This window comes from Sciurus carolinensis, chromosome 2 (genome assembly GCF_902686445.1).
Source record: "Sciurus carolinensis chromosome 2, mSciCar1.2, whole genome shotgun sequence".
Classification (NCBI taxonomy): domain Eukaryota; kingdom Metazoa; phylum Chordata; class Mammalia; order Rodentia; family Sciuridae; genus Sciurus; species Sciurus carolinensis.
In genome coordinates, this window is record NC_062214.1 from 190,503,704 (window position 1) to 190,517,483 (window position 13,780).

At 51.8% G+C, this 13,780-nt stretch overlaps 1 protein-coding gene across 2 annotated transcripts; it reads right to left on the minus strand.

Moving 5' to 3' along the window:
* Positions 1 to 412: 412 nt before the first annotated feature.
* Positions 413 to 13,015, minus strand: Serpina12 (serpin family A member 12). 2 transcript variants are annotated; one of them, XM_047540790.1, is made up of 5 exons: positions 12,863 to 13,015; positions 7,605 to 8,242; positions 5,586 to 5,856; positions 2,232 to 2,379; positions 413 to 890 (listed from the first exon to the last, which is right to left on the minus strand). In XM_047540790.1, exons 2-5 carry the CDS (start codon positions 8,236 to 8,238, stop codon positions 699 to 701), a joined length of 1,245 nt encoding a protein of 414 aa, XP_047396746.1. In that variant the 5' UTR covers positions 8,239 to 8,242; positions 12,863 to 13,015; the 3' UTR covers positions 413 to 698. The 2 variants fall into 2 exon arrangements, with proteins under 2 accessions (XP_047396746.1, XP_047396747.1); XM_047540791.1 differs by having other exon boundaries at positions 12,858 to 12,945.
* Between the last annotated feature and the right edge of the window lie 765 nt (positions 13,016 to 13,780).

The window sequence follows — 13,780 nt, forward strand, 5'->3', positions numbered from 1 at the left end:
GTGTGTGAGCGCATGCGCCTCAAACAGACAAAGCTGCAGTGACTACTAGCTGCCACCCTAGGTCACCCTCCCAGGCTGTCCCTGGGCTGGGCCCACTCCTCACATGTTTTACCATCCACCTGGAAGCCTGGTCCCCTGTGAATGCTCTGGATGTAGATCATGTAGCAAATACAACCAAGTCTCACATTCACGACTCACAAAGGGGAACTAACGCATGGTGCTGTCACCCCAGAGCCCCCCAGGGGGAAATCACGATCCTCCTCCCAGCAAGGAGAGGCTCAGAGAGGGAATGTGGCTTTCACGAAGACACCTATCCTAGGATGTGAATTCAGGTCACTCTCACGCCAACCCCAGGTACTTGCTGTGGCTCACACCTTCCCTAAAATATCCACCAACAACCAGCAGACTTGGCTTGGGGAGGAGGGGTTGTTTATTAAAAAACAAAGGCCCTTTGCCTGCCAGGGAGGGGACACTGGCAAGTGGGGGAGTGTGGTGCACGATCCCCAAATCCCAGAGGGTAGGGAGGGATCTACAGGAGGCCATGGAGCACGGGAGTCCCAAGAGCCCACAGCAGCGCTCACTGGTGGCCTTGGGAGGTAGGGACCAGAGGGATCAGGTTAGGATGTGCCCGGGGCCTCCAGCCCACCGAGGTTCAGCCTTAGGCCATGGTCAAGCTCTGCAGCAAGCAAGGCGCCCCTTTATTTACCAGCAGGGTTAGTGATCTTCCCCAAGAAGATCATGGAAGGTGTGAATTTCTCATAAACCATCATCATAAAGGGCCTGTTTATCCTGACTTTTTGCGGAGTCTCCATGGGCAGCGTCTGTGCTCCAGAGCCTGCTGCCCCCTGTGTCCCCTTCTCATCCATCTTCAGCTCAGCCTTGTGCACCGCCTGCAGGAACCAAGAGCGAGACACTCAGAGGTCATGGTGGGCAGAAGCAGAGACCAGAGAGGGAGACAACTCAGCCCAAGTTGCCCCAGCACAGCTGTAACTATGCCAGGGCTCCTGGCTCTTCAGCCGTCATTGTTGAATGATATTTGACAAACAGATGCAGGGGAAGAAGACGTTGTGTTGGGGGCGGGGTCTGTGATAAGAGGAGGCAGAGAGGGTTGGCTACCCTCCCCATGAATTTCAGGGGACCCTCAACCATGATTATGGCAGGAAGGGTCTGTGGCATCTTAGCTCAACCTGATGGAGGTGGAGAGGGAGTCAGATTCCAGATGTCTCAGACCCCAGATCCACTCTGGGGCCTCAGCATCTGTGACCAGGTGACAGGTTCTGGAGAACGGATGGGCCCCTGAGAGTCACTGATTCCAACAATTTTCCTTGCAGGAAACCGGCCAGTCTCCTCGGCTAGCATCATGGTTGCTGGCATACCTCACTACAGAAAAGAAACGAGCCACTGAACTTGGCCAAGACCTGTGGTCAGGGGAAGCTGGTGGCCTTAAACATTTGGGGAAGTCTCAGAATTGACATAGGAAAACTCAAAAGCTAGAAATTTCTATCGACTGTGTGTTTCTTCTTGCTGGTTGGAAGATAAAGCTGAATCTGTCTACTGATTCTAAACAGTTGGCCCAGCTTGGTCCCAGGATCCCTCCCAGGGTAGCTAGAGCCTTCCTTCACCCACTGGGCACCAGCTCCTCCCCAAGAGCTGCTGGCACCTGCTGCCTTTGGCCACGCCCCGCCCTCCCATGGACCATCCCCCACGCTCATCTCCACCTCTGAAATCCTTCCCCCTTTTAACCCGAAAGTAAGTATGCTGGACAGCACACAGGACATTTAGTTAAATCTGAATTCAAGGTAAGTCATGAATACATTAGGCAAAACTATGTCTCTTGCAATATTTGAGAGGTACTTATGCTAAAACAAAATCCACTGTTTATCTGAACTTGGAATTTAACTGTCTCTTATTGTACCTGCTAAATCTGATGTCCTGCCTGCCTGGTGCTCTAGGCCCGATAAATGTTCCAGGACTTGATCAGTTGCATTGAACCAGCTTTCAAAATAGCACCAGGAGAGTGACAGTTCTAGGGCTAAAGACTCCAATCAAAGGCTTGGGGAGTCCTTAGGGTCTGCCTGGGATCACCCAGCTGGTCAGGGGAGAGCTGGACTCTAGACTGGCCTGTGTGGCAGGTGGAGAGGCAGCGTCCTTGCTGGCCTGGCAGCTGTGCGGTGCCTCTGCCAGGCAGTGTGGAGCGCCCTCTGCTGGAGGGCAGCAGCAGGGCAACTTACCTCGCTCACTTTGAGGCTGCGGTAGGGGGAGATTCGGGTGAGGTCACCGTGCTCCTCAAAGATTTTACTGATGCCCAATTGAGACAGAGTGGTCTTCAGGTCATAGGTACCGGAGATGTGGAGCCTCGGCAGGAACACGTTGACAACCCTGGGGAGTCAAAAGTGACAAGGCTGAGCAGGAAAGCCTCAGCTTTCAGGAGAGAAAAGAATGAGAACTTTCCTCCCGGCACCGAAGGTCTTGGATCTCTATCCAGAGAATAACGAGTGGCTTCTTAACCTGGCTTCAAAATACGCTGTAGTCTCCGAACTGCGTCCTGCTTCCTATCCAACCTGCCCAGAGCCCTGGCCACAGGAAGTGTCCTCCAGCTCCCCTTCCACCCTGCTCATGGCTGCCCTTCCTGAAGTCTCAGCCGTGCTTATGCCCTGAGCCAGCCCTACCCCAGCAGGTTCGTGCTAGAGGCAGCACGGCCCAGACCTGGAGCCAGGCAGACCTGAGCCCGGTTACTGGGGGCAAAGGAGCCCAGCCTTCTGGGCCACTTGTGCAAACAGAAAGATGACGGTCATTCCCCCCGGGGACCCAGGTCCTCTCCCTTCTCTGCCTGTCCTCCGTCCCTACCCCAGAATCTCATTCAGTCTTACAACTTGCAATAACACCAGCCAGACAGACAACTCCCAAGTGTACCTTTCCACCGATTCATTCGGCAAATAGTTATTAAGTGCCTACTGTATACCAGATGCTGTTCTTGGTACTTGAGATGAATCTGTGAACGGAGCAGGCAAAGATCCCTGCGCCTGGCCTGTGTTCCAGCAGGGAGGGCAGATCATGGAATCAACCCACTGAAAAGCACATGTGGGCATATCCTCACACGCTGGAGTGCCCAGGAGGCGCAATGGCGCGGGAAAAAGGAAATATATTCGAAATTTCAGGAATGCTGGGCAAACCTCAAAGGAGGCCAGGAGCGAGGCGAATGGGGCCTTTTCCCTGAATGACCCTTGGAAACCCAGGAGAGTTTCCACTGGAGGAGTGGGTGGTCCGCTCAGGGCTCAGAGGGACCCTCTGTCCACTGCACTGAGGGTACGCTCGTGGCATCGGGATGGGGGTGAGTGAAGAGCCGATGCAGGGTGACTGGCCCTCTGTGGCAGTCAGGTGCTGGGGTCACAGTGATGGAGGCAGGAGGCTGGCACTGCGGGAAGACCAGCTTTGGTGATTTCCAAGTGAAGCCAGAAAACCTGGACACAGCAGCTCTGTGCCTACCAGTGTGGGAGCTTTGATTCCCTTGGGAGAACAAAAACGGAGTTTTTGCTCTGGGAATCAGAGCAGCAGGACCTGGAGTCTACATTCCGACAGGTAATTTGGGGGTGTATTTTAGACACGCGTCTCTCGATGTGGCCACCTCTCTTTGGGCGAAGGGGCGTTTTTCTTCTAGGCTTTCCCATCTGGAGGAGACCACAGAAAGAGCTCACTGGAATCGCCACCTGCTCTCTGCTCCCACTGAGCACAGCCCAAGAGGTCTGGGCCTGCCCCCTGCCCACACGTCAAAGCAGCTCGCCAACTGGACTGCCAGGCCCGAGGAGTTCCGAAGGTAGGGACTTTGCTTGTCGTGTTCTGGTGAAATGCAATTCCCTCTGGGGACCTCACACAAGTCCCCTAGGCTGCAAGAAGGTACGGGTTTCCTATGGAGGAGGTGGACATTACTGCTACTGGTCATCCCAGGGCCATAGGGCCTGGGAGGCAGGCTGTATCCAGTGAGAGGGATCCTCCTCTCCTGGCCCTCCTGACAGAGAGGCCTTAACTCATGGAGATGCCAGGAACGGTCTCCTCGCGCAGGGCAGGCAGACCAGTCCTAGGACAGGGAGGGCTCCTGGAAGAGACTCAAGGGCAGCATGCACGTGGACCTCATGAGAACGCACTCTAAGTTGTTTCAGCCTGATGAGGCGCTTTGGTTCTCTGGGAAAGTTGGTGCCAACCTGCGGGGAATCTCAAAGCACCTCTCCCACACGTGGGCAGAGAAGTGAGGGGAGAGCTCTGGGCCTTGTCCTGAAGCCAGTGAGAGGGCAGCAGTAACCCGGAGCCTCTGTGTGCAGTTAGTGGTGGTCGATGACCACAGTCCTGGGACTGTCCAGGGCCATGCCGAAGGGAACGTGCTGCCCCTAGCGCTAGCACCAGAACTGGGCCCCGTGGGTGAATGTCAGAAATAGCCTGGAGGAGCTCCGGGCGCCAGCAAAGCAGCGCAGAGGCAGCGCGAGCACTAACGACCACGTGGCCACCGTCCAGGTCTCAAGAAACCAGGACTCCGGGGTGAACTGAGGGCAAGGGCCGGCCATCCTTCCCATTCCCTGCCTCTCTTTCCTTTCCGTACTCCTCAGGTCCCTGCAGAGGTCCCCAGGACGCCCTGTGAACTCCTCAACTCTGAGGACCACAGGCTGGAAGCGGCCCCTCCCTGTGGGCACTCTGTGTGCAGGGACACCTCATTTCCCTGTCAGTGGGTGAGCTGCCGTGCTGGGTTCCCCTGGGGACAGGAGACCGCATGGCAGGACACTGTCATTCTGTCAGCCTGGGGTTTCAAAGATCTGCTGAGAGCTTCAGAGCTCTCCTCCATCAACCAATCAGAAGAAGGAGAAAAGAAGTCACATTGGTGTGCGTCCCGGGGAGGGCGAGGCTGCGCTGATCCACGTTTTGTGCTTTCAAAGGTCCTACAAGGCCAGGACCACTAAGGCCACATCACAGAAGGGGACCCAGCCTCACCCCAGCCCCTCAGGGAGGAGAGACCGGCTGTGCACAGCCCTCATGGACGCCCCTGCATTCCGCTCCCTTCCCCAGCACTGTGGGGTCATCAGAAGCATTCGGAATGGGGACTCCCAGTCAGGAGCTTTCAGCTAACTCTAGATATCAGGGACGTGGTCTGCAACTCCTGTAAGGATGTGTTCCCAGTGAAAGAGGCACCCCCGGATGTCCGGTCCATCGTAGCATCATCTCTTTCTCTCTTGGTGACTCCAGGTGCCCAGGTCCTACCATCCACATAGCAGAGGCTGGGTAAAGACGTGCGTTGCTTCTCTCCCTTCTGCATAGCCTTAAAGCCTTACCCCAAACCTCCTCTGTGAAGCCCTCCCTGACCACCACCTCCACCAGACTCCATCCGCCACGCTCCCACAGTATTAGTACATCTCCAAGGTCAAGTGTTTCCATACACATCTTCTCCAGTCTACCTCCTACCATAAGAGAAGTGCATCACAGAGCCCAGAAGAGGACCTGGCCATGTGGTACGAGCTTAATAAGTCTGGGATGAAAGAAAGAAAGAGCAGGAGGAAAGGAAGAAGGAGCAAGACACTCTGTACACCAGGCTCCCTCTTTACCTTTTTGACATTAATCTTTTCCATCTGCCAAAAATGTCCACCTGCAGGCCCTCCTCCAAGTTTTTCATTTTGCCCTCATCGGGAAGAATGAAGGTGGCCGTGATGTTGCCGTGGTAGGGGATTTCCAGGAGCGTGCAGGACAGCTTGTCGTCATAGCCTACGTCGTACATGCCACCGTGGAACATCATAGGCACCTTCACTGACTTGCCTTTGTCCACAAAGAAATTGTCCTCTTTAGTTTCTTTTGGATCAAATTTGTGTTGCCACCTGGCTTAGGATCGAAAGACAAAGTGAGATGAGTGTCCAGAGGGAAAGGAGGTGACCAGATCCAACCAATCACCAGCCTCTGTCCACACAGATTCAGAGTAAGAGGTCTGGATATTCCAGGGCTCCGAGGAAGAATTCTAGGAGTCCTGCCTTCATCCGTGTCCTAGATACTTCCTGTGAGATGAGCTCAGGTCCAGTGACAAGTTCTCAAAGAAACGAGTATTAGGGATGCCCAGGTGAGAGGGGAGCAGCAGACTACTCTAAGGCCAGGGGCTCCTGGGGCTGAGAAAGCCTGTTTATTATGTCCCAATAGAGGGGATTGGATGGCAATTAGTGGGACTCTTGAATGAAGATGCCTGACTATTTTAAGTCAGACCGAAAGAGTCACTCACATGGGGCCAAGGACCGATGGGATGAGCAGCCCTTGGGAGCTCGCTGGAGGGCAACGAGCACTCAACTCTGGGCGTTCCACCTCTCTTTTTTGATCCTGAGAATGCCTTGATCTCATTGCACATAAACTCAGCTCTGTGTCTTTTCTAACCTGCTACCCTCATAGATCTCAGTTTCGGGTCCTGGGGGCCAAACCCCTGAGTTCAAATCCTGCTCTAAAAGAATGACCTTGATAAGTGTCTCAATCTCACTGGGCTTCAGCATCCCTAATTTGCAGAATAAGGACATTAACATTACCTCACAGGTTCACTTTGAGACTTGGCAGGATAAAGTAATTTAGTTCAATAACCGTATATAGTGATTATTGAATGGATGATAGTCATCATCAGCATATCAGTGTCACTATTGTTCCTGATGTAATGTAGGGGATGTAGGCACTTTGAGAAATTCCAAATTCATTTTTCTTTCCCTCTGGCTTGGACAGACTGTGATCTTGGACTGCAATTGCGTTATTTCCCCTCAGTAACCATCAGTCTCCTTCTGAAATGTGGGAGACCTGGCCCATGGTATTGAGAGTCCAGTGGTGATCTTGTCTGAACTGAGGGGTGCTGGCCTCCGTGACTTTTAACCCCTGTGTGTGCATGTGGCCTGAGTGTGGTTGTGTGCAGAAAGGGGAGGCAAAGCTCATTTCAGTTTCCCCTTAGACACAGGGAAGTTAGGCAAGCTGATGAGGAGAACCAGGCACCCTCCAAACTGATTATCACCATCACCAAGACCCAATCACTATCCTAGGCATCTACTTGGTGTGGTGGAAAATACCTGGCCCCAAGGCCAAGAGAAAGGGGTTCCAATTCCTACTGCCACTGACTAGCTTTGAAACATAGATAAGTAATCAATCTCTCCCTGATTTTCACTTTTCTAATCTAAGAAATGAAGATGAGAATGTCGCTCCAAACTCTTCATCTAGTGTCACATTAGGATAATCAGTGATAATGAAAATGTAGGAGTGGAAAGCAATTTATACCTCACGAAGCACTTTTCACAAACATTTCTCCTCAACTCCCAAAAGCAACTGGATGGGCTGTATGTTGTGGTATTCATTTTAATGACAAAGAAAGTGACAACGATGCTTACAATGACTGGCATCCACTTGCTATTCACTATACACAGTCACTGAAACTTACCCCACTAACTCTCAAAAACCCTGTGTGGTATCCATCCATATCCTCACTCTACGAAGTAAGTGAGAGATTAGTTACACAAAAATTCAAGGTCACAGAGCAAGCGAGAGGCCACCCAGATTTTTAATCCGTGTCTATTGATCATCCCCTCCTCTCCATGCCAACATGTCTCAAACCTTACCTTGAAAGAAAATGTAGTTCGCAAGAAGCATCACAGTGCCAGGCTCTATGCTCCTGATCAGGTTGTTGATTAACCCCTGGGTTTTCTGACTGATATGGTTGTTGATCTGCTGCTGAGTATATTCCAGCTCCTGGAAGTTGGTGGGCACTATTTCTGCCTCATACACGTTTTTGGTCTCTCTCAGGAAGTCCCTCTGTAGCTTCAACTTCTGATCAAGGAACAGGATGTTTCCGATCTCCAGTTTGATGTCCCGCTTCTCCTGGTTCAGCTTGTGAATGAGGTAATAGAAGCCCTGGTGAAGGTCTCTCTCTGGCATGTCCCTGAAGTTGAAACCCTGCTTGATCTCCTCCAGGGTGGAGTCCTGGGCACCCAGTGACAGCATGGAGAAGGCAATGGAGATGCTCATGGGGGAGAAGAAGATGTTCTGCCTGGAGCTGCTGGAGGCCAGCTTCTTGAGCAGCTTGAAGCCAAACTCCATGTTGCGCTTTGCCAGCTCATGGGCGACCCTCTTTGCCTTCAGCCCTTGGACCTGACTCAAGTCGCCATAGCTAATTCGAGAGACATTGGGCCTGAGAAGCCCTTCCGTGGTGAGAAGGCCAGCCAGAAACAGGGCCAGGCCCAGTGGGAGGTTCATTATCCTGTTGAGTAGTAGATCTCAGGTTAGCTGAGAAAATGGAAAGAAATCCACTGCCCTGTTGTATGTACATGTACAAAAATGTACCAGATGGAAGAAGAAATGCAGTAACTAACATGTGCTGTAGGTAGTGGCTGCTGAGTGCTCTGACATCCAGGATGACATTTAGCCTGTATGGTCACCCCATATCTGCATTTCTTAACTGAGCTGGAGCTGCATCACTGCTCTGCTCCTTGTCTCTCCTGGTCCTGGTTCCCTCACTTACGAGCGACAGCTCTCGGTGTTGTACACTCCTTCCTCATCTTATGGTAGTAGTGTCTCAGAGCTCCCCTTTTGCAGTGAATCAGACAGCTGGTGACTATGATCTGTACCCAGGGTACACGACATGGCATATATAATTTTCTGGGACATTAACTCCTGTCAGCCAACGAGAATTTTCTGGACTAAGGAGGGTCACTATGAGCTATAGCAGCCAACCCTCATAGCCCAACTGGGCAGCAACAGGGTCCCCTGCAGCTAAGTCCCCTCTGCCTGGACCAGGCAGGTTCTTTCTGCTTGACTGAAGGAAGGGAAATGGGTGGATGGACACAAGCACAGGGCCTGTACCTAGGAGTCCCTGGACCCGAGTTCTTCCTATAGGGAAGGTACCAGCCTCCGAGTCACGGTGGCGGTGGGTCTTCAAGGAGTCTGTTGTGCAATATGGAAAAATCTAGGAAACACTACCCAAATGTTCCCGCCCCTACTGCATTGTCTACCCCTCCTTCAGGAAGCCTGCGTGCCTCCACCCCCAGCTCAAGGCAGGACCTGATTGGTGGAGGGCAACCTCCATATCCTGCTACTGATTGGTTCCTAATCCAATCAGGGCAAGTTCAGGGAAGGGCATGTGACTCGAGTGGCCCAATGAGGGTGAGCTTTAGGACTGTTTGCCAGGAGTGCTGCCCTCTGTCTTCCTTGGATGTCCTGGGCTGGAGACTGACAGCTAGGGTTGGGGACTCCAGCTGCCCCAGGGGGAACTGAAGACAAAACCAGAGCACAAAGCGCATGCATGGCAGTAGCTTTGCAGAGAAACTGGAGCCAGAGCCCACCCTTCCTGCACACTCGCTGTGAGGCTGAGTTACATGGTCAAGGAACCTGAAGCCAAAAGGGTCCTGACAGTTACTATGTGTATACATATTTCAATGCCAAAACTGTCAAGTAGGAGCTCCGTGCTCTGGCCTCATGTCCTCACGGCCCTGTGGCATTCAGGAAAGAACTTCCTGAGCCCAGGGTTCACTAAGCACTCCCCAGGACTACTGTTTGGTAAAAATTAAAAATAGTTGGTGATGAACAGAAGCCCAATGAGCTATCTGAAAATAGACTATAGGCGAGAAGTTGGTAGAATCCTTAAGTATGCTTCAGATAAATAAAAGAAAATAGAAAATGGAAAGGAGCTCATCTCGGGAGTTCCTGGGCTGGATGGTTTACATAAACGCGTGGATTAAAAATAGAAGCTTCTGCTATTCCCAGTAGACTGACAGCCATGCACGCACTATTTCCCAATGCCTAGGAGCCAGGACCTGTCACTCAAGAAGCTGGCAGAACATCCTCTGCAGGAAGGTTGCCAGCCACCTGAGAGGCAAAGCCCTGTGGCAACAGGCCAGAGCTGGGCACGCCAACCAGGGCAGGGCAAGCTAACTGATGCTGCAGTGGAGTTTCCATGGTGACCCCCCAAAGTTGTAACGACTACGCAGTTTCAGGAGTGAGAACTGATCAGAGAATTACAAGTCCAGACATTGGTCTCCTCCCACATATGCATTAGGGGCACCAGGCACATCTCTTAACCCTTTAGGGTGTCAATATCTTCATCTAGTACATTGGGTGCAATCCAATGTAATAGTAATTCAAATAAGCTGCGTAGTTTGGTCTCTTGCCCACTAGATGCTGCTGATCAGCTGGTTGTCCTACCCTGGGGGACATGGTACACTGGCTGGCTGGGGCTCAGCCTCCTCTTACCTCCACAAGCCTGCATCCCAGCCGTCCCTGGGCCACTCTTCCAGCATCCCTCTAAATGTGAAGGGCTGGCCTTTCTCTCCACCGGCCCACACTGGTCCCATTCTGGGCCTTTCCATGTGTCATCACAGACACTAAAGTGACCCACATTTGCCAGATACCTGAGCAGGTTCAATTTTTTGTTTCGACAATTAAAATAGCTGAGCAACTGGTTATTACCCAATGAATTGATAGGTTACTCTTCTGAGTTGAGTAATTCTTGGTTGGGTTTTAGTTTGGAATGTGTGTGTGTGTGTTTGGTTGTCACTTTAACTAAATAAAATAAAAATAAATCAAGAAGAAAAAGAACAAGATAGAAACTGAACCCCATGGGATACCACGGGGCAGACAGGGCTACTCAAATAAGTGTCTTTATTCCCTGACTATTCCAGTCCCGTGTTCCCTATAAATTTAGAAAAATAATTTCCTTCTTCTGTGAATAGATGAAAGTGTCTCACTGACCCATGAGACAGACCTACCCAGGTGATAAGCCATGTGGTCCTGCAGCACAGGTGACTGGAAGTGCTCACGCTGCAGAGAGGGGGTCCCCACAAGAGGGCAGGGGGCACCACCCCACCTCCCTCTGTCCTGACAAGCTTAGTCATTGGAATCCCCCTCTAAATGAGATGTAGCAGTGGGTTTAATAATCCATCCTCAGAGTCCATGCGGGGTTAGTTCCGGGACCTCCCAAGGACACCAAAATCCTTGAATGCTTAAGTCCTTCTGTGAAATAGCACGGTATTTACATGTCACCTACGTGCCCACTCCCAAGTGCTTTAAATTACCTCTACGTTACCGATAATGCCTAATTTGGCCTGGTAGGTAAGTAGCTGTCATACTGTATCATTTAGGGAACAGACAAGGGAAAAAAAGTCTGAACGTTTCAGACTGGCCCTAAATATTTTTGACCTGAGGTGGGTTGGCCTCCAGGCTTGCTACCGAGGGCCCGCTGTGGTGAGATTGGCAATTTTACAAAGTGCTTCCTCATTTATCACCAGCGGGTTGGGGAAACAAGACCTGAGCCACCAGAGCACACGCAGGCCGTGGAAGGGCCTGCTCACACACAGAGGCAGGGGCCACTCGCTCCAGAGGAAAGGCCTCCCCTGGGCTCCCCCACTAATTGGCTAATGTTCACTTTCCTGCCTCTCTCCTGTGATGAAGCTGGCTGGCCAGGAAAGTTGCTGTGACATCCTTCCTCGAGTCAGTGGGACAAGGTCTAGGAAGCTCAGACAAGTTCCCATCCCAAAGTCTTCAGCCCCAAAGAGAGAGCCTCAGGCCACCAGAATGTGCTCTGCACAGTCCGGACACATCAGCCATTCCCTCCTACCCTGAGGAAGCCCGAGCCCTCCGAGACCCCAGCTTATCTCAGGTCCTTTCTGAGTCCCCGACAGAGTAAATAGGACTTGGATACCCTCATTGTCCTCCCTGGGGCTCAGAGATGTGAAGGGACTTTCCTAGAGGTATACTTTGGCATTCCAAAAGAAGACTATCACCAAGCCCTGGACTTGAAGAGACATCCTAGGTAGGGCCTGTGGTCTACCCATTTTAAAGAATTGAAATTGTTCTAAGAGAAAAATTATTCCAGACATATTAAAAGTTAAATAATTATTTTTCAAAACTTGTTTAGAGCTAAGTAATGGTAAGGTACCTCCTCTTCCCTCGGTGGGAAGTGGGAGAAGTCCCATAAGAGAAGACCACTGACCATTGCCACGTCCTTTCCCCTCCTTTTTGGGAAACAGGATGGAGCACACCCCACTTAGTAATTTGCCCCGCAGAATTCTGCTTTCATCCTTTTAGGAAATATTTTTTGTGCCGTTACCCTGAGCCAGGCACTGGGCCCTGCGACAGTAACCAGGAATGGTCTGTGTAGACACGGCAGGTAAGCAAGCACGTCTCACTCACGCCTGAGCAGTGACGCCCACGCCAGCCCCACAGCCGTCTCCAAACCCTGAAGGACTTTCCAGCTCTTTGCCTGGCCGGGTCCTCCCCCTGCAGTGACTTCATTCTAGAATGAGCGCATACAGGGGCTGAAAAGGCTGATGGCCATTAACTTCAGGACCGCTTGAGCTATAAAGGGGCAACCAAGGCCCAGCATGACAGACACTAGGGTCACGATGGGCTGCAGTGAGGGTCAGAGTGGAATCCACTCAGTGAAGGCAGTTCTTCAAAATTGCTTTAAACAGATGGCTTGGCCTCACTCTCTCCTGATCTGCGGGTTGGCATATCCAACCTCTGTCCTGGGAAGACCTAAAGGTACAGTCAGCTCGCATGCAAGGCTGACTGTGGCCAGAGCCGGAGGGCAGAGGTGGACTCCGGTTGGAAGGGCCGCCTCATCTCTCCAAGACCACCTCCGGCCTCACACCCTCTAGGGTGGTCCCTCTAACAAGTGCTGGATGCTGAAGCCCTTGGGAACGAGCCCAGGTCTCCTTGCAAGCTGCCCTGCAAAATCTCCCCCAGGGAGCTCCCCAGCTGGGGGAATGGCTCTAGAATTTTCTGCAAGACACTCTCCTTGGACAGTACTACAGCCCCCTCATTCTGCAGCTAGCTTCCTGAGGAATACTCCAGAATCCCTGGGGAGATTTTGTACTCACAGTACCTCCAGGAGGGATCCGGCGTGCCGGCCAAATGGATCTGCCCTTCTTGCTTTATTATTTATACGTCCATGGCCTCCTGGAAAGGTCAAGTGCAGGCCAATAGAATTAGCTGGCCTGAGTGGGCAGGGGATGGGGTTCCATGGCCACACCACTTCCCCAGGGGCTTCTCCTAGCACAGGAGGCCGCGGTGTGGCGTGTGGGGACTACGCCCACTGGGCTGGGGCTTTCTAAAGAAGTCCATTCATGTCTTTTGCAACTACTCTATTTCCCAATCACTGTCTGGAGACTGGAATATTCTACAAGCGGAGTAGCCTGTAGTCCTGACATTGACCATGCAACCCCAGGTATCCTTTGTCATCCAGGGAAGAGTGGCACTGGGGTCTTCTTCTTCATCCCCTGTTGCTTCTTCTGTGATTTTTCTAGTGCTTCAAACTCTCAGCTCTGTTACTGTAGCTCACAGGGAGTCGTCCTGGGAGAAGACCAAGGAGCCACCATAGACCATTACGTGCATAATTTCCGTCAGGGTAACAGGAACTCAACATTAGTGACTGTTCCAGAAATCTGGGAAGTGTCTGCCTTTGTGTTTTTTGTTGTGCTGAAGAGACGGAGACTTCAGTTGGGTTTTGTTTCCTTCCCTGGCTTCTCTGCATTTTCCAAATCGTCTTTAAGGAGTGGGTTTTACTTTAGAGCTAACTTTGAAATATTTAAAATAAAATGAAATTCTTATTTTTAGTTCCATCACCTAGAGGGAGACACATGACAGTGTTGGAACCCCCCAAGTCCACTGCTCCTGTGTTGGAAGAACAATGAGCTCAGGGGACTGACGGTCAGTGGTCTCCTCAGTGAACTCCAGCGAGCGGGAACGTCGCTCGGGTTTCCTTTCCCCTCTAGTGACGCTTCCCAGGAACCATCGCAGGACC